Source organism: Triturus cristatus, chromosome 3_1 (assembly GCF_964204655.1).
Source record: "Triturus cristatus chromosome 3_1, aTriCri1.1, whole genome shotgun sequence".
NCBI classification, from domain to species: Eukaryota; Metazoa; Chordata; class Amphibia; order Caudata; family Salamandridae; genus Triturus; species Triturus cristatus.
The window spans coordinates 820900382-820920424 of record NC_140583.1 but is presented as its reverse complement, the minus strand read 5'-3'; the positions used below and the strand labels follow the sequence as shown (position 1 = coordinate 820920424).

The window sequence follows — 20043 nt, the reverse complement described above, 5'->3', positions numbered from 1 at the left end:
CTGTGCCAGTCTTGTTCCCCATTATTCTGTGGCAGCCGCTGACCCCTTCATTCAGGATCCCGTGCCAGCTTTGGTTCTGGCTCTGTGCCAATATTGCCACCCTGCTTGAGTAGTCTTTAATGCTCTGGTTCTGGACAAGTCTTACTTTCCCAATACTTGACCTCTCTTCGCCCCCCTTGTATTTGCCAATCTTTCCCTCTGGCGTTGCACAGTGCGCCTTGTCCAAGCCCTCTGGCACTGAACAGCCATCCTTGTACCCGTCTGGCGCTAGGACCCGCCGGCTCACTGCCCTGGGAGGCATTCCGCCGGGTTCCAGTTGCTGCTCTCAGTTGCACTTCGCTGGCTCTTCAGCACTTTCCTCTCTTGGATTGTCGGGTCCCAGAGCTCTGGCTGTGTCCAGGGTACCCTAGGCTGCCATATTCATCCCGTACCTGCCGTGGTCGCAGCCCTTCCTCCGCCATGCCGCCCAGGTGAGATCTGCGCCTCTGCCCTGCCTGTGTGTGGAGTTTTCTTGTGTCCTGGGATGTGTGGAGCACGAGTCAGACCGGGGGAAGCGGACAATAACCGGGAGCCCAGGGCTGAACTCACGAACACCGGAGAGACAGAAAACGTGCACAAGGGACGCAACCTCGAGGACTTTCGCCCCCAACTGGCCAGAACCCCCAGCCTCCCGACACCTCGAGCACCCGCACCATCTCTAACTCCTAATCCCCCAAGGCTCGTGGCTGTAGCCTCCCACGAGTAGTTTTGTTCCCAACAATCCAGCACAGCCCGTTTGTTCACACAACAGCACACCACCTACCGCCAGTGCTTTAAATGGGTCGGTAACGTCCGGTCCTGAGTACCGGCACTTTTTATATTTAGAGGGAGAGTACCTGCACTTTTCTAGAAAAACGTAATACTTTAATTGGAGAGTGCCGGCGCTTCTCAGAAACAAGCAGGTACTCTGGTACAGGATATCTGCACTTCTATTTCTCCATTTCAATCACTGCCTACCGCCAACATCCCAACACAGCTCCATATTCTAACCCCCGAACTACACTAAACTAGCACCAATTCTCCAGCAACAGCACAACCCCTACCTCCAACATCCCAGCAGCACCCAAAGCTACAACGTCCCAGCTCTACCTCTCTCTGCAACACCCGAACACGACACCCACGTCTCACTCTTTAACACAACACTTAACTCTAACCCCACACAAACCTCCAACACCCAGTTCCACTATAACATCCCAGAGTAATCCGTCCCAGTAGCAACCCAGCAGCACCATAATTCCAACACCACCCACTGCCACCCCTAGCTCTGACAGCAGCATTAGCTGCATTTCCTCGCCAGCCCTGTTCTGTCACCCGTATCTCTACCGTACACCTGCCATCCCGGTGCAGAGGCGCCCTTGTCCAGCTTCTTCAGCACCCCTAGTCCCAGAACTCACCACCAATCCTTCGCACTACACATTCACCAACGTTTCGGTGCAGCACTGCTTTCTAGCCTAACTGCAGCACTAGCCTCGACCCCACCTGACCCCCCTTCAGCCCAGCTAGCAACAGCACGCGCCCATGGCCCTGCTAGCGCACCGGCACCCTACCATCAACAGTTTAAGACCCTCCAAACCCCTCAACCCCTCACCAACTCTCGCGCCATGGCGTTCTCAGCACTACTCTCAGATGCATCTACACTGTGGTCTTAGCTCCAGTACGGTCTACACTTCCAGCTGCCGTGCCATTGGCCACACCAGCTCCGTCACATCCTTAGCACATGCTCTCACCACATAGCTTGGTACCGGAACGTCCACTCCTCTGAGCTCCACTCCCCCACCTTAAATTGAGCCAGGATCCCAACCCTAGTCCGCCAGTACCCTCACCCACTCCCGAGGCTCCTGCGCCTCCACCACACCTCCCTCGAGCAGCCTCGGGGCTGGGAGTCATGAACTCGCCATTTTGTTCTCAATAGTTTCGGTCCAAAAAACGGCACAGATGCCAGTCTCTTGGTGACAAGTGGTTTTGTGGGATATCAACAGGGTCCGCCCCGGGGGCATGGTGGTGGGTGCCGGGGGTCGGCGCGGGGCCCAGGGCGCTGCCAGAGGGATGGGATATAACCGGCGCCCCCGGGCTCTGCTTGTGTCTTCCAGGTGGGCCTCCTGTGTCTGGCAGCTGCTCCTTGCCTCAGTGTACCTGGCTGTTCCGGTGGAGTCTCAGAACCGAGGTAGGGGGGACGGACGAGCCCACATGTGCAGGGGTATGAGGGGTTGGGTGGCAATCTCTGCTCTTGGTCAAACCTGTCCCCAGAGTCTACTACTATTAGCACCCCCCGCCCCTACACGTCGCTGAAATTTAGACGTAGAGACATATTTGTAAGGAAGGAGGCAGGCAGGAGCAGTTAGTTTGCGAGACAACCCTATCTCTGCGCGGGTTACCCACGGTTAAAGTTTAATCTCCCTCTCTCCACATTGGCCACCACGGGCTGCTGAACAGTGAGTATGAGGTTTTTATGTGTTTCTAATAGCATGAGGCGGAGCATCTCAGGACCCACTCGAAGCCCGGAGAGCCAGCAGTCCCGTCTCGAGAGCAGGTGCCAGCCACAGGCCCCTCTGTTACACAGAACAGCAACAGCGCGCGTGCGCTCTCTATGCCTGTCATGTCGTCCAGTGGACCCCTGGCCCGCAATGCTCACAGGCAGCGACTATCCCTTTTGCTGCCTGCCCATAGGCCTGGTCCCGCGTACTGCATGTCCCAGCGCCCCCTCCTCGAAACATCCTGCGTCAGCCTCAGTAGTATACCTCATGTCATGATGCACTTTTCTATGTGCTGCCTTCTCAGACCACCCCCTGCTGTCCAGCTAATACCTCATGCAGCGCCTTTCCGCGTGCTGCCTCCTCAAATAGCCCCACTGCTGTCTGTTCAGCTCGCGCCCCATGCGGCGCGCTGCTGCTGCCTTCAACGAACACGTCTCGGCTGCTCACGTGGGGCCTGCTCTGAGCATCTCCATCATTGCTGTCTGAGTGTCTGTCCAGCGAACGCTGTACCGCATTCCCAAGCGCTGAGTCGCCACACACCTCAGTTGTCAACCACCTAACTCATACCTCCTGGGCGACCCCACCTAGCGCTGCCTGCTGAGATTCCCGCCTCAGGAAGAGTCACTTTTGAAATGTCCAGGTTGTGCACGAAGAGAGGCCCAAAAGGAAAGATTTGCCTTATATGCAAATCAAACTTTGGTCCTAACTGGCACTCTAGAGCAGGGGGGTCATCCTTGGGTCAAGGAGAGCCGGATCTGTGCCAGAGGTCCAGGATAACCAATGACTATGTAAATGGGCTCTATGAAGAGGTGTTGCATGCACATTTAATTGACGCAGATACTTTGAATATCTGGGCATTGATATGGTCCTCCTGGGCCTTCGTTGGACACCACTACCTTAGAGCTTCTGAGTTAAGGACCAGTGGCTCGGACATTCGTGGTAGCCAACCAGATATGGTTCATCCGAGAACCACTCTGCCACCTTCTCTCACCCTTGCGGGCACCCCTACAACCCCATACACATTCCACTGATGTCTACTGCCATGCACCCTCAGCGGTACCCCTGAGATCTCCGCAGCCACCACTATATGTTAATTCTCTGCCCTCTGGCATTATCTCTGCCCCCTGCTCTCGTGTCTACCCCTAGCCTTTGGCTCCTGCCACAGGCATGGCTGACTGACAAAAGCGTCTTCCTCTCGAAGGGGAGCGCCCGGTTGGGGGGAGGGGCCTCCACAGGGAGCGTGAAGAGAAGCCTGACAGGACTCATTGAGTTGGGCTTGAAGAGGAACAAAGCTGCAGGCTTTGAAAGTGCGAGAGGTATTTTCCCTGCGAACAAATTGGCGCATTCTGAAGGGCTTTGCTCGTTCTGCTGATGTTGAGTTTTCTTCGTGAGTCTGTGCCCGTACTTGTTGAGTATGAGGCATCAGGTGTTGTCTCGCTGTGCGGATGGGGTGTCTCATGTTTCCGCGGCGCTCTCTCTTCGCAGCCCGCGGCTTCACTATTTGAGGCTGTACCCGTGTAGGATCTGGCACTGGGTGAAAGGTGCACGAGACGGTGCCTCACCCCCCTCCAGGCCGAGCTGCCTGATCACCGAAGAGAGGCGCGCTGGAGAGGGCCGCTGACTGGCGGCAGCTTGGCCGTGCACGGGGTCTTTCTTACACGGTCAAAGCCTTAGCAGATACAATCCTGACCTGAAATTCATTTACAGACGCTAGGGTCGGGTCTACTAAAGATTTCATGTCTGAAAACATCGAACCAGAAGCAAAGCCCGAGTTCATGCTGACCTGGAACCTCTAGGGAAGCATTCTGATTGGACAGGGAGGCAGGGGTTCTGTGGGTGCATTCTGATTGGACAGAGAGGCAGGGGTTCTGTGGGTGCATTCTGATTGGACAGGGAGGCAGAGGTTCTGTGGGTGCATTCTGTTAGGACAGTGACTGCGGCCTACCAGGGGTGCGTTCTTATTTTTTGTATCAAGTACTCCAGGGAAGGCTTAAAATTCGACAGTGGCTAAAGTCTTTGATGGGTAATACCAGAACATGAGGTACTGAAGAGTTGTATTCTCATTGGGTAAAGGTAGGGGTACTTCAGGAGTGTGCCCTGATTGGACAGTGATTGAGGTATTTTATGAGTGCATTCAGACTGGACAGTGAGTTTCAGGCTCCAAGGTTGCACCTGATTGCACATTGACTTGGAGATTGCAGGATCATGTGGTGATATACAACAGCATCTTACTGTGTCTTTTTCATTGGTCAGTGATAATGGTATATGGGATAGTTTGAGGGGTGCCTTATTATCGACAGGTACCTACATAATCCCGTGATTTAGTGTTAGGATCTAGTTAAACGTAAAATCGATCATCTTTTATTGGTGGCATTGCACCAAGCCTCTTTCAACTTTATAGTCTCTTATTTCTTGAATTATATTATTATTTTTATGCCTTTGTTGCAACCTCTCAGAAGTCCAAACTAAATGACCCGTTTCCGGGTACGGAAAGGCTGCTCTCTTTCTAACCATGTGTATTCATCACTATGCATGAGGTATATTGAAAATTGCAACACACTCCAATTGATGGCCATCACAGGGTTGGTGGCCTGCTGGGGTCAGCAGACTACCATATTTGTGACTGCTTTTTCTTTTTAATTGCTGCATGTTTTCCAGGGAACATAGCTGTGTTCAAAATCAAAACATATTTATTTTTTTAGGTTTCTTTCATAGTTGGCAGTGGTTCCTCTGGATCGCTACCCACTGCCTAACTTTTTTATTGTTTTTTCTCTTGTCGAAGCACTCGCAAATTAACCATCAACGTCTCCTGTTACAGTAACACAAATAGATACACATTAATGTGGGCTTCTCTTCTTCTTTTATTTTCATTTGAATCTCCAAACTTCTTTATTCATAACATTCTTCCACTCCCAACGCGTTTCGTTGATAGGGAATAACCCATGCGACTTCCTCAGGGCTTAATCTTGTATAACTGTCTCCTTCGTGCACTTTGACAGCATTATCGGCCGTAACTCCTTCCTAATAATCTCTTTCAGTCATCCAAATTTACCTGCTTATTATTGAACTCTGTTCGTGACCATTAGCGAATCAAGTCTCTGAAGTACGGAGACTATTCGCACTAGCAAAGTCCCCGGATACAGGAACACTCCTCGCGTTGGGAGTGGAAGAATGTTATGAATAAAGAAGTTTGGAGATTCAAATGAAAATAAAAGAAGAAGAGAAGCCCACATTAATGTGTATCTATTTGTGTTACTGTAACAGGAGACGTTGATGGTTAATTTGCGAGTGCTTCGACAAGAGAAAATACGTGAATCAATCTTTGATTGTTGTTTTGAGGATTAGGGTGCCTATCCTCAAGTTGAAAGCACCGTACTAGGACAATTTTGGATCAAAATTACTAATTGTGTGAAATTTTGCAGGTTGCGCGTTCTTTCCCTTGACACCCATTCTTTTGTCTTTGTAACTTTTTTATTGTGTTTACAAAGGCAAAGGGGTAGCAAGGGAAGCCTTTCCCCTTTGCAAATGGGTATTCGCCTCCTTCATGGAGCCGCTAACCTATCAATGGGTTGCAACCGAAATCCTGGGTTCAAAGCATTAATACTTAGCATTAAAAATCACAATTTGGAAGGAAGGCCCTCAGCACACCCCTTCCAAATTCTGATTCAGTATCAAGTTCTAAACCCATTTTGTGATTCGATAAGCACTTACCAAATCTCAAAATGGGTTTAGGTGTAGCAAACCCTTTGATTTAGTGAATTGGAAGGTCTGAGACCACTGGCGTAATGAAACTTGAAGGGGTACGTGGAGGGGCCCCCTCTAGACTCAATCAGGAGCTCTCCAGCCAGAGTATTGAGCTGAGGGGGGCCCCTGGAGATTGCCCCCCTGTATCGTGGGGACTGCGGGGGCTTGTGTTATGCCACTGTCTGAGACTGGTAAATGGCTTTGTCCATCCTGGTCTTGCAAGGGAGAAGGATAGCTGTGAGGAGGATGGTACATAAGGGGCAGAGGAGCACGGTCATCACTCGTTAATTTAATATGTCAACTTGCTTGATTGCCAGGCATCAATGCATATAGATCAGACTCTATTTTCATGCCTGCGCTCCAGATGTGTCTGATACCATTCCCAGGCCTGAATTCTATATAATTGTCTTTTTTCAGATGTGTATCATTAGTCTGTTCCCAGGTTCTCACTTGTTCAAGTATGTTTGATACCTTGCATTTGGGCTTCTGATTCAATCCCCAGGCTCTACTTCATTACAGGGTTCTTTGACTCAATTCTGAGAGACTCCTGTGCTCTAGGGTTTGCCCAATTCCCTTTTCAGCCATACTTCGACTCCTATGTGTGCCCATGCCCAGTCTCGCCTCCAGTCTATGAATGCGGGGTTCATTTCATGCTCCCTCCTCCACTTGGTTTCTGGTTCCATTCCCGTCTCTCCTCCAGTCTATGATTGCTTTCATAGTTTTCCCCACGCTCTCTGTGTCTGATTCCATTTTCCGCCTCGCCTCCAGGCTATGAGCGTCTGGTTCCATTCGTAGTCCCCTCTTTCTGTGTCTGATTCTATTCCCCGTCTCGCCTCCAGTCTATGAGCGTCGCATTTCATTCATAATCCCTTCCCCAACTATGTGTCTGATTCCATTCTCCACCTAGCCTCCAGTTTATGAGCGTCTGGTTCCATTCATAATCCTGCCTTCTTCCCGACCTCTGTGTCTGATTCCATTCCCTATCTAACCTCCAGTCTGTGATTGTCTGGTTGCATTCATAGTCCCCCCCCTTCCTGTGTCAGAATCTATTCCTCATCTCACCTTCAGTCTATGAGCCTCTGGTTCCATTCATAGTCCTGCCTTCTTCCCGACCTCTGTGTCTGATTCCATTCCCTATCTCACCTCCAGTCTGTGATCGTCTGGTTGCATTCGTAGTCCCCCCCCCCCTTCCTGTGTCGGAATCTATTCCTCATCTCACCTTCAGTCTATGAGCCTCAGGTTCCATTCATAGTCCTGCCTTCTTCCCGACCTCTGTGTCTGATTCCATTCCCCAACTCACCACCAGTCTATGAGCGTCTGGTTGCATTCATTGTCCCTTCCCATATCTGTGTCTGATTCCATTCCCCACCTAGCCTCTAGTCTGTGAGCGTCTGGTTCCATTCATAGTCCCCCCCGTCTCCCTCTCCCTGTGTCCGATTCCATTGTCCTTCTCACCTCCAGTCTGTGAGCACCTGGTTCCATTCATAATCCCTTCCCACCTCTGAGTCTGATTCCATTCCCCACCTAGCCTCCAATCAATCAGCGTCTGGTTCCATTCATATTCGCCCACCCCTCCCTGTGTCTGATTTCATTCTCCGTCTCACCTCCAGTCTATGAGCGTCTGGTTCTATTCATATTCTCTTACCCATGTCTGTGTCTCTTTCCCTTGTCATCTCACCTCTAGTCTATGAATGTGTGGCCAACGGTCTCTTTCTGATTTAGTTCCCAGCCTCCCCCATTCCAGGTGTGTCTGGTCCGAGAGTCCCAGGGCCTCCTCTTCTTCACGCGTGAGTCATCCTATTCCCAGGCTCCCTTCCCCTCCAGGTGTGTCTGATTCCATTTCCAGGCTCTACTTAGCTCCACGAGAGAGCCTCTAATTCCGCCTCACATTCTCGGTTTAATGGCCGCACCTCTACCTTCCGTCTCCCCTCTGGTGGTGTGCTGCTGTACCAGGGTTTGCTGAGTCTTCCCATGGGGCTGATTGATTAACATGAGAGTGTGGGCTCGGAGGGAGGCGGGAGGGGGTGATTCCAGCCCTGACAGGCACCACGCAGGTCACTTTGCACATTCCTTCCAGACATTCCAGAATGCTTCCGAGCCCTCAGACTGTCTGTCTGGGGGGCCGTGCGCCCCTCCCACTAATGCACACCTCTCCAGATGGCCCCTTAACCACTCAAGAGCTGCAGCAGGTTATTTCAGCCTCCACTCTTTGTCATCGCAGTAGTTTAAGGCAAGAATTTCAGTCCTTGGGATATATATATATATATATATATATATATATTTATGTTGGATTGTAGGTCTGGCTTGGCAGCACGGCTGCCTGTTACCTATTGTAACAAATTCTTTAAAACATCCAGGAGTGGGCTGTGGCTTTACCCAGAGGCGTATTCCTCACTTCATGCTAATAGAAGTTTGATGTATCCTTTCGCCTCCTACCTAGTGCTTTCCTTGTAATGCATTCGTGACTATTTTACATCTCAAAGGCGCGCTGAATCATCACACATTAAGTTATTTATTTCATAGATGCACTATATGCAGAAAACTGTTTCTTATTTTGTGTTTTTTCACCGACAGGCTTAAAAAAATATTTTTATTTTGGAGTCAAAATACAAAACCTATTGCTTTTGCAATTGCTTGTTATAAATGTGGGTTGAATCCAAAGAGCAATTTTTTCCTTAAAAGAAGCAAACTGCTTGCAAACGCACCGCACAATTGTAGTTGAAGCTGCAGTGCAAGAGCCGCAGTTATTTAAAGGTGATTGTGGTCACCTTAAAATGGTGGTGGTTCTTGGGTATCAATCTGATATTGGAAGTTATCATAAAGGAGAGCTGTAAGTGAGCAAGGACTGAGTATATTTGAAAGGTGTAGCAAGAATGAGCAATGACATGGTCTGAGGGCAGGTTGTTAGTGAGCCGAGATGGAGTGTCTCTGAGTGTGCTAAGAGTGCGGTGGTGAACTCACTCAGGGAGGGTTCCTCGGTATGAGGGGTGAATGCCTCAAGGAGGGGAGATGGGTAGTAATAAGAGAAGAATGCTGCAAAGAGGGACTGGGGATGAAGGGCTGGGTGTCTCTTGCGGGTGTGTCGGATTGAGGGGTGGGGTTGTCTCAAAGAGCGCTGCTACTGAGCTGAGATTGAGTGTCTCTGAGAGGTGGGCTAGGAGTGAGGAACTTCATTGTCTCAGAGTGAGTTGTGACTGATGAGGAATCAAAACCTCAAGAAGGGGTGCTAGTAATTAAAGATTGTGTGTCTCTTGAAGTTGTCCCAGGATTGAGGGATGCAGTTTTCTTAGGGAGGGCTGCTATGGATGCTGGACGAATGTTGCTAGTGGTTAGGGACTGAGTATCTATGGATGATGTGCCAGGAGTGAGGATGGAATTTGAGGATGGAATTTTCTCAAGAGGTATGTTAGTGATCAAGGACTGTATGTGTCAGGATGCTGTGAGAACACAACATGTAAAGCATGGTGGAAATTACTAAAACAATTTTAACCTCAGTGCATATTAAGTGCAGTTTATAGTAAAAAAAGAAACCACAAATGCACGAGAACAATGCAAACGATAGAGCAGATGTTGTTTTTGATGCTTTTGTATTTTGTAACTTTTTCTTTAGCACAAAATACATTCTTACACCCAAGTGAAGGCAAAGATGCATTTTGTGCTAAAATAAAGCACTGAATGCTATTTTTACATTTCACATAGCTACGAATAATTTTGCCAAAATATTGAGTTATTACGCAATGGCATATTATGAAAATGTTGCACATCCTTAAAAGATAGGTGTGCCTAGGTCTGCATTTGACAAAATAAAATCAGATTCCTCAGTGAATCAAAGTTTAATAGTTTTAATTATCTAAAACTTTCAGCCATTGCAAAACTTCTAGCCAACATGTTTCGTTATTTGGGTCAATAACCCCATATCTTCATCTGGACTAGAAAATAATATGTGTATTTCACTAAAGCGCCACATATAACATTATTTATTTGATAAAGCCCAGCCCAGGCAAATAGATCCAAATAAAGCTATAGAGAATAGTTTCAACATATGTCAAACTGTAATGTTTGCAATTTTTAGCGACAAAAAGTATTGAATTAGTGTACTCAAACTCCTTTGAGGTAACAGTGTGACAGGGCATAATAAATAATGCCCCTTCTATTATACCCTGTCACACTCTCACCTCATGGGAGTTTTCTGTGCACTTATTTGATACTGTTTTTAGCATATTACATTGTAGAAAATATGATTTGTGTTGCTATAAATTGTAAATATTATAGTATTACTTATGTTGATGAAACCTGACTGTATAGACAATTTTGAAATGTTTGACTTGAATGGATCTGCCCATGTTATATTTACTTTTTGTGATGTCTGTCCGTATTGTATTTACTTTTTGTGATGTTTTAAAACATACAACTGTTCATCTTTTGAGCTTTTTCAGATGTAAGTTTGCACTGCTATGGATCAGAGGCAGCTGTCAGCATGAGGGAATTACATTGCATTTAAGCAAATAACGTTATAGGTAGCATTATACTCCAACTATAAAGAGTTACACCTTGGCATTATGTAAAATTACGCCCTATCTATACAGTGTTACACCTTGCATTCCTGAATACCTTACAAACAAACGAAAAACATAGCAGTAAAATAAACAGAACTTCTGGCAGCATGGTACTCTTTCATCTTGAAATCTCAAAGTTTAGGAAAAAATCTTTCCTGAAGAGCTCCTTCTCCGGAAATGCCCGCAGTATCTGGAGCTCTCTGCTAGTAAATATCTGACTTGCTCTCACGATGAGGGAATCCCAAATTCAAGTAAACAATCAATTTTCAAGTTTGTTTTTACAGTGGCGGCTGGCAAACGCGGCCAGTGGAGAGGCAGGCAAATGGGTGGTGCGTAAGGGTTCATAAAATAAATACATTACAAAATAAATAAAATATAAAGTTACTTATCTTGCTTGCTGCACGACACGTCCTCCTCACTCCGGTCCTCTTATTCTCTCATGATGTTACGCCCAGGGCCCCAGCCAACTCCCTTAACCAATCCTGGCGCTGCTCTCATGCTGTTACCCAGTATGAGAGCAGCGCCAGGATTGGAGGGAGTGGCCTCTCTCAGCACCCTCAAGAGCACAGGAGGCCTGTGTTTGCTCTAACCCAGCTGCCTAGGCCTGCTGGGTTAGAGAGGTGTAAAGTGTGCATGTCTGGCTGGTCGTCGCCGCACAGCAGGTCCCACCCCGCCCCGACACTCAGTTCGGGTCTGGTTGATGAAAAATAAAATGGTAATTAATTTGCTTCATTACCATTTTATTTATTTTTTAGCTCTGGGTCTTTTTTGGGGGTATTTTGGAAGGGTGACGCTCCTCCACTCTAATGGAGGAGCCGACCCTGTATTTTTATTTAAGTCTTTAGTTAATTAAAACCTTTGCACTAAAATTATTGAACAGATAGATTCATTTTAAAACGTTAAAAATACTTGAAAAAAGAAAAACGAATTGTGCAAAATAAAAGTAACTTGAGGGTGCAATACTCTGTTTGATTAAACAGTAAAATATAGAATTGTAAACGACCGCTTTCTAAACCTGCATTAACAAAGCATTAATGTTTTCCTAAATTGATTATACACACAGTAGAGCAACTAAACTTCAGAGTCTCTGTGAATTAACTAGAAAAACTACCCTCTGCTAAGATACGAGTGTTATATATGATCACCTTGATATGCTTATCGTAATCCAATTGCTTTCATTGATATGCAGTTATAAAATAGTTTTATTGCTCTATGTTTCACTGTTTCAACTGCCTGTTTCCTATTTTATAATGTTGTTTGCTCAATTGCTTATTTCCTGCTATAAAGTGCCCTTACATTTTAAGTGTCGTCTACCATGTGCTATATAAAAGTTATATAAATGCAAAAAACAATAAAACTTCAGGAAATTGCACAATAAGCAACATTTCACCAGTATCTACTTTCCTCTGTACTGATGGAATTTCAAATAAAATGTAACAAAAATCCAAACCCTACCCTCTTATTTTAATTAGAGGAGGGCAAGCTAGATCATTAACAGCAAGAGATGAGCCTGTGCTGAGCCATGGGTTTGGCTTGGCCGCAAACGCCTGTGCATGAGCTGAGCCACGAAAAGGATTGGCATGTAAATCATGCAACAACCATTATGTAAAAATATGACCAAGCCTCCTCAAAGGGCAAACAAAACAGTGCATTTTTCAACATTCACCTTAGTACATCAGAATATATCACAGCATTGAGTGGAATTTATCACTCAACTTGAAACTTGAAAACGTTCCTGCCCCATGTCCACCACCCTGACGATGATGCCCGTTAGCGAACAAAAAGGCATGGCATTTGGCCTGTCCACCTATATGTGGCCTAGGTTCTCTGGGATACCTGGACAAACATTAGAGACTATTAAATCAAATATGAGATGTTTTGATCTCATATGGAGCCATGAAGAAAAAGGAAGCTTTGTGAAATTAAATATTTACCTTGGATCACTGAATTTGGTCAAGAGGAGAAGCCGGATTGATCTCAGAGTTTCTGATTTCACATTTAGCCGCTAAATTGGTATCTCATCCTCTCTTCTGTTTTACATCAAAGATTAATGGTTTGTCTTTAGTTCTTGGCTCATGAGGTTAGAGCATGAGTGGCGGGCAGAAGCCACATGAAAGTTCGGCTCGTTTACGGCTCGAAAGTCCAAGAGTACTTTGAGTCAAGCCGGAGCCAGGTATCTGGTTCGAGCTTCTCTTGAGCCTTCTCTGTCCTACTCACCTCTATTTTTAATCTCTGCGGATAAACAGACTAGTGATACTGTGCTGTCAAACCACTCCTCTTGGATACTCATTACAACAAGCATTGGCAAAGTCTATAAATCTAGCTTGCCTTTCAAGTCCTGCAAAAACGTTTTCATAAAGCCAATGAAGTGAAAAAAAAAAAAAACCAGAAACCAATTCTGGTCAATATACAGCGCATCCATGATTTAAAGAAATTAGTATGCCATGAGTGAGAGGTCTTTAGAGATGTAAAATAGTCCCCCACGGAAGTGCTCTATAGGATACGGAATAATACACCAAACAGCCAATAGCGTGAAGAGAGAAGGTAATACTCATGTGCAACGAGGCCAAAGCCCACTCAATGTATGTGTAAAAGAATGGGTAACATTATGTCCCGTAGATTGCTGTCAAGCCAGACATATATACGCTAGGCCACAATTAGCAACAATTCCATTTGCTTTAATCTGTGGTAAATGTTCATCACTGTCCCTTGAAATCCCATTTGGATATTCAAAACACATCCTCCAGAATAGTGATTGGGCCAAACAGTAGACCGCGAGCACGCATCAGACGCCTGTGGTAATCAGATTCCCATGATGAATTCACACGCATGAGCACCAAACAGTACACGTGGAAGTCCCCAAAACTGGTGGCTAAAATGATGAGTCTCACTTAGCAGTTAAGTGATGGGTGAAATGCTTGGATTAATCTGCCCCACTGGTAATTAATCTGAGCGCAAATGTACCTTATCTCTACCATTACATAGTGACTAATAACATGAATACAAAAATACAGGTATTACAGTAATACAGTCCGATGCCTATTACAGTAACCTATCCCATGCAAATCACTTTTATCACTACCTCAGGTGGAAAGTCCAGTCTGACGTCCAGGTCACTTTCCTGCTGAACCGGAACACAAGCACTCACTGATGTGTTTGGGTCGTGCTTCTCAGTCTGGCTGTGGTCCTGCTGCCCATGTGTCACGTGTGACTCATGCATCTTTAAGGTGTTGGGTGGACATACCTGGAATAACCTGGGACCCACTCCGTAGCATCATTTTTTAGTAGTTTGTATGTGCCAGTAGAACTATGAGATGCCAGCCCAGTGATCGGGTCCACAGTCAGACTCAAGCTGGCCTCAATATTGACCATTTCACATCCAGGGGTGACCTTTACCTCCTTCGGCCTGGCGCTCCCGCCTGCGTCCCAACAGCTCCGAAAACAAGGACCTGCTGAGTTTTAAAGGGAGATTGAACCCCCACCTGTTCCAGCAGAGCTGGCACCAAGCGCACCTGTTAAATATATTTCATACTGACATCATCTGACTCCAAGCGCTTGGCACCAAGGTTTTTTGCTGCACAAGAACCACAAAAAATGCAGTAACTACTATACCCAGTTTCACTTACATGTGGTATTGGTACCTTCCATTAAACACTGCATGGGCGGTGTTTTGAATTCACTATGGCGTCATGGAATTTAGTAGTCATTCACCTCGCTAGCTTAAATCTCATCACTTTAACCATATTAGCAGAGCCCACTTAAGTACCCTTTTTAGATCTGGCCTAGAAACAGCTTTAGCTGTCTCTTATTAGCCTCATGTCTTCCAAAAACAATTATAATAAAATGTATACATATGTTTACATACATAGACAGCTTTCAGTCTGCCCTCTTCGTCCATTGGTCAACTGAAGTGTCCTTCACACTTTGTTTCTTCCTATCACAGTTACAGCATCGGCAATGAATCGGTCCACTTCTGCCACTGGTTCTCTTCACTGAGCGATAGCAATATTTCTTGCGCATTTCCACTTCTGCCTAGAAAGTAGTTCACTTTAGTGCCAGGGCTGATAGGCCTGTCTCTAATTTCATCTTTGAAATCTTTTTTTTAAAATCTATTTATTTTTGCAACATGTCATTAAAAAAAAAGTCAAACATAACGATTTTAATGTTGATTGCATATGTTTGCAAAAAATAACATAAATTAAAAAACACAGGTTTACTAAAGCCAGACCTATTGGACTTGTCATTGCTTTTCACTGATTCCTGGTGAAATTAGGGAGCAAAAATGTCCTGTAGACCAAGATTTAGTTCCAGTTTAATATGCTTGGCTCATAAACCTTCATTTAATATATAACAAAAACGAACAAATCAAGAGGCCCATTTAGACGTTGATGGACGGGGCGCCAGTCTGCTAGTTCGCAGAGGCCCCGGCCTCCACCCACCTGGCGGAGAACCAACTGTCACATTTAGAGAGCCGCACCTGCCGGGCAAGGGTCTCATTGACTAAACTCCACCCACTGCTTTGGTGCATGAACTTTGGTCCAATCAGTATTTTATTTTGCTTTCCAGAACCAAACCCCTAAAGTGGGAGGTGTTTCTAAATAACAGATAAACAATGGTCCCTGATGCACATGGGGTTTTCTTGTCCTTTGCTGCACACTGGGGCTATTGTTTGTTTTCCCTGCTCGGGCAGACTCTTGCATGGAGAATCCCAGGGTGTGGCCTAGAGGGAGGAGCTGCCGCCACTGGGACACAGTGGTCCTGAGGCTGATGCGCTGCCAGTTCAAGGGCTCCCAATGACAGAGCCACAGGAGGCCCCACTGTTGGAAACCTGGTGGTTCCCCCACCTCTAAATGAGGTGGGAGAACCGCAAATTCAGCAGGGTGGGAGTTCCACCAAACACGAAATGACCCCCTAAGAGTCGTAACAGAAAATATCATAAAGCAGAACTTCAATGTACAATTAGCAGTTTTACAAAACCCTACACAAAACACTGTTTCTTTATATAGCATCATCCACTGCAAAGCTTTGCTACACAAGTTATTTTACACAACGGATGCACGTTCCTTCATTACATCGTCCACATATTGTTGTTACTCTAGAGTCGGACCTAATTCAGGCTTGTTTCAGCCCTTGAAAACTGGTCTGCTGAGATGAAGCTCACTTTTGTGTTGTTTCTGTTGCCATTCCTTTCCCAGAAGTCTTGGCAGGCCCCTCTCTTTTGCTGTTGTCATAAGCAGGCATACTACAGTAGCAGATGTTCTAAGCCTTGTTTCAGCTTCTTCACAAGCACAGTATGGTGGGGTCTCAATGCCAAGTTGCTAAAAATGTTTATCTCTGAGGTTTATGGTATTGGGTCAGGGCATGTAGGCTTCTTTTTCATAATTTGTAATTTCCATTCTAATTTGTTGTTCTTAGAAATGTATTTTTGGAATACTGATTTTTGAATATTTAAGTCCATTATTTTTATTTTTTTACTTTTCTCCTCTGTGCTGTTGAACACTACTTAACTCGAAACGCTGACTTTTTTTCATTCCCTTCCACATTTCCATGTGAATACCTATTTCAGTAACACAATCTGTACATCACTAGAGGATACAGTTACTACTCAGTGTGTTGTAAATAGGTCATAAAGTACAATAAATGCACATATCACAAAAAGTAATTCAATAACTACTCTTGAGTCAACAATGTTCATAATTTGTTAATCACTTTCATAAACGTGTATTTTTTAGGAGAAATAAAGGCATTCAATGTAAATTAGTTAATTAAGTGAACACGTATTTTGAATGAGTGAATAGCATAGACAAATGTTAATTTTTTGTGTAATCTGAAAAGGTTCCAGATTGAATGTTTACAAAAACAACAGTGCTGAGCAATTGCAATGTCTTCTGTATGTGTGTGCTAACAAAGCACAGAAAATGAACATAAGTCATAACAAAACGCGGCTTTACTGTCTGTTGGCAGATATAGAGTGATGTGACAAGACCCTTATGATTATTAAGAAAATCCTAAATTGATTTTGAAAAATTAAATTACATGTTAGTATCTACAGGATCAAACGAAAAAAAACCTTGATAGCCCAAATATAAAAATAAAAGCAACTCAGGGACCCACTTATCTGAGATAGTTTTAAGAATGGAATTGGCTAATATCATCCCAGAGAAGAAAGTGATAGAAAAACCTTTTGTTACATCCTACTCATTAATAGCGTAACAGTGATGGATTTTTCTTTCCAGTAGTCGTCTTTTGATTTATTGGTGGTTTTGCTTATTTTGAGGTGTGATTGAGTTAATCTTTACTGGGTATCTAACAGTCTTTTTCTGCGCATTCATTCCTGTTTGGGTCTCCTTGATCGATGCTAGTTTGTTCTCTCTCAGATACTGCAGCCGCGCATTCTTACTTCTACTTGGCTCCCAGAGTTTGGTTTTCCCATCAATCATCTGCGAGAATGTGTGCTGCTGATGCCAATCTCCCAACCACAAATCACCCACTGCGAGTTATTGTTTTTCAATGATTGATGTAAATGCTAGCTTTTACTTCAGTGGAGCTCGGGAAGTAAATTGAAAAGTCCCAACATTTTCTAATTGAAATTAATTTCAATTATAAGGTTAAAGATAACCCATATTGACCCACACTTTAGAGTTATGCCTTGTTTAAGGGTTTTGTTTGGTGCACGTATTGGCTCTGATTTGTTTTAGCTTTGCTTCGAGTCCCTTCCAAGTCATTCAATACTATATTTCACAATCGAATCTGCATTGCTATTGATGACTTTAACAGGTGGTTTAAAACTTTTCCTGCCAGGACTTGGCTGTGCGATGCATTGTCGCCCCCTCACAGCCTAACTTGCCTTCTTATGTAGCTACCATATGGAATCCTAAGTGATAGAACCTTTCTTGGACCAATACTTCATTTCTTGCATAAGACTTTAGGCTCAGGCCCTCATTCCCAATGGTAAGCAAGTTGTGGGATACCTAGGCACAAATTTCATACCTAGTAAATACTGAAACCGGGCGTTACAGTATATATTCTGTTCACAAGCGGCCCCCTATTTAATTTAGCATGCAGCACAATGGGGATAATGTACTATTAGAGAGTACCTAGTTAGGGATACAAAAGGGAGTTTGTGCTCAAATTCCCAAATCGTGATCAGCTCCGGACAGAGAATTAGGAACTAAGTTTTAGCTCCTCATTGCCCTTAGCGGGAGTGGGAGTTTGGGGGGAGGGGGCTTTGCTGCCTCATTTTACATATTGCAAGGCGCATTCACGTTGTGCCTGTAAGACGTTACCTGGTACTGCAAAAGGACCCACGTAGAGGGCAAGGCGAGGTCATAAATGTATTGCTTGATAAATATCTTTAATTAGAATGTTGATTACTGTACATAGTAAAAAAGCCATTCCTGCGTGGTAGCTGTACACTCGGTGGTACTTCCCGTCTCACAGAGGGCCCCGCTGCAATTTTATGGGCAACCCTCAATCTAGATATATTTTGAGAAGAAGCCGAATTACCGGTCCAAGCGTGTTATGTATCCAGACGCTCCTGCAACTGTACCAAAGGCTCTTTCCGTTGTTCTAATTAAAAAGCGACTCAGTATCTTGGAAAGGTAACTGCGCTACCATTATACCTGGATCTAATGCTGTTTGATGATGTGTCGGAGAGCAGTGACTGTCCTATGATTGACAAGCTACTCTAAAGTCGAAAACCAATCTGCCGATCTCAAAATAAATCTCCTCACCAGCAAGGTGATCATGGGAAACATCAGAGTGTCCATTTCATAAACAATTATCACCTCCACAACATCTCAGACTTGTACCAAGATCTCAACCGGTTTTTGGTTGCATCAGAGTTGAGTGCACATGCCGGCAGTGGCTGCTACTAATAATGATTTAAAATGCACTCAGTTCATGTATTAGAATTTATTATAATGAGAATAAATGAACTGTATGAGAATAAGATTTAATTGATTATTTTATAATAAATGATATATGTATGCACTTTTGCAAGCAACTGTTTTTAAATGAACTTTTGATGGGAAGAATGAAAGATTTTTTTGTGGGATTTTATAAGCCATTTAATAATAAATAATTAAGATTGAAATTCAAATTGATTAAACAAATACTCATTCAGAACAGGCTACTGAGGATAGGAATTTTACCCAGAATATAGAGCTGCACAGGAGCTATTTATATGTTGGCCGTGAGCTCAATAAAGGAGAAACCTTTTCCCCCTTTTTGACAGGGTGTGCTTTTAAATTTAGTTTTTGTTTTACTTATTGTGTGGGGTAGGAGAGAGAGCATTAGCTCTTTCTAGCTATAGTCCTTTCTTCTTATGAGACCTGTGGTGATGTCCCTTGCATATTTCTTCTGGGTGACAGTCACTCCTTGGTATGTAGTCTGTCTCTGTGCCATATGAGAGTGCCTTCTCGGGCAGACAGTCTTTGAGAGAGAGCTCATGGAGCAAAGGGTGTGCAGACAGCAGCTGTCTGTGTCTGAAATGGTTTCTCTATTTATGCAACCGCGAGGGCCAGTTCCAAGGAGCCAGCTGGATGTAGGAAGTTGTGTAGCTGAGTTGCGTTTGGCAGGAGGATAGGACCTCCACGCCCACGGATTGTGGACTGTTCACTGCAAATGCTGGTGCATACTTCACTTAGCCCCCAGCCCTGCTTTGTTGATAAACCATAAATACTGCAACTGTCTCCAAAAGCTATATTCAGAACTGGGAAGGTACATTGTCAACGAGGCCTATGATCTGAGACACACACACACACTCACACCTCGTTCACATTCTCTCTTTTATCTCACTGTGTACTCTCTCTCTTTCCTTGTCACACATTCCTCTTTTTATCTCTCTTTCTTCCCTCTCTCTTCTTCTCTCTCTCTGTCTCACTCTTTCTCTATAAAAACGCAATTACAGTTACAGTTCAAGGCAAAGTACAACAATTTTTGAATATTTGTGATCCGAATACAAAATTGTTTACATGAATCAGAAAGCCAAGCCTTTTGTCTTTGTCAGTGCTTTTGTGTACTTTGTTGGCTCTGGTTAGTGGTGTTGTATCAGATGTATAGGGGGCATGTTCAGTCATGGTCAATAATCCTTAATGTGCAGTCATCTGTGTATTTCATTTGACACTTGTTGTACACCCACTGCAGGGTTTGCGGTATCCTTGTTTTAGTAACACTGTGCCAGTCGGGTAGGTGATGTGTGCAAACCTGTGAGCATGAGAGGAATGTGG

The 20043-nt window shown here is 44.9% G+C and overlaps 1 protein-coding gene across 1 annotated transcript in view; it reads left to right on the top strand.

The window, feature by feature from the left end:
• Positions 1-328: 328 nt before the first annotated feature.
• The window catches only part of COL18A1 (collagen type XVIII alpha 1 chain), a 431742-nt gene continuing 412027 nt past the window's right edge, over positions 329-20043 (top strand). The window contains exons 1-2 of the mRNA XM_085645186.1: positions 329-470; positions 2130-2203. Of these exons, the coding sequence (XP_085501312.1) occupies positions 460-470; positions 2130-2203 (85 nt within the window). The 5' untranslated portion in view covers positions 329-459. The remainder of the gene's footprint in view (positions 471-2129; positions 2204-20043) is intronic.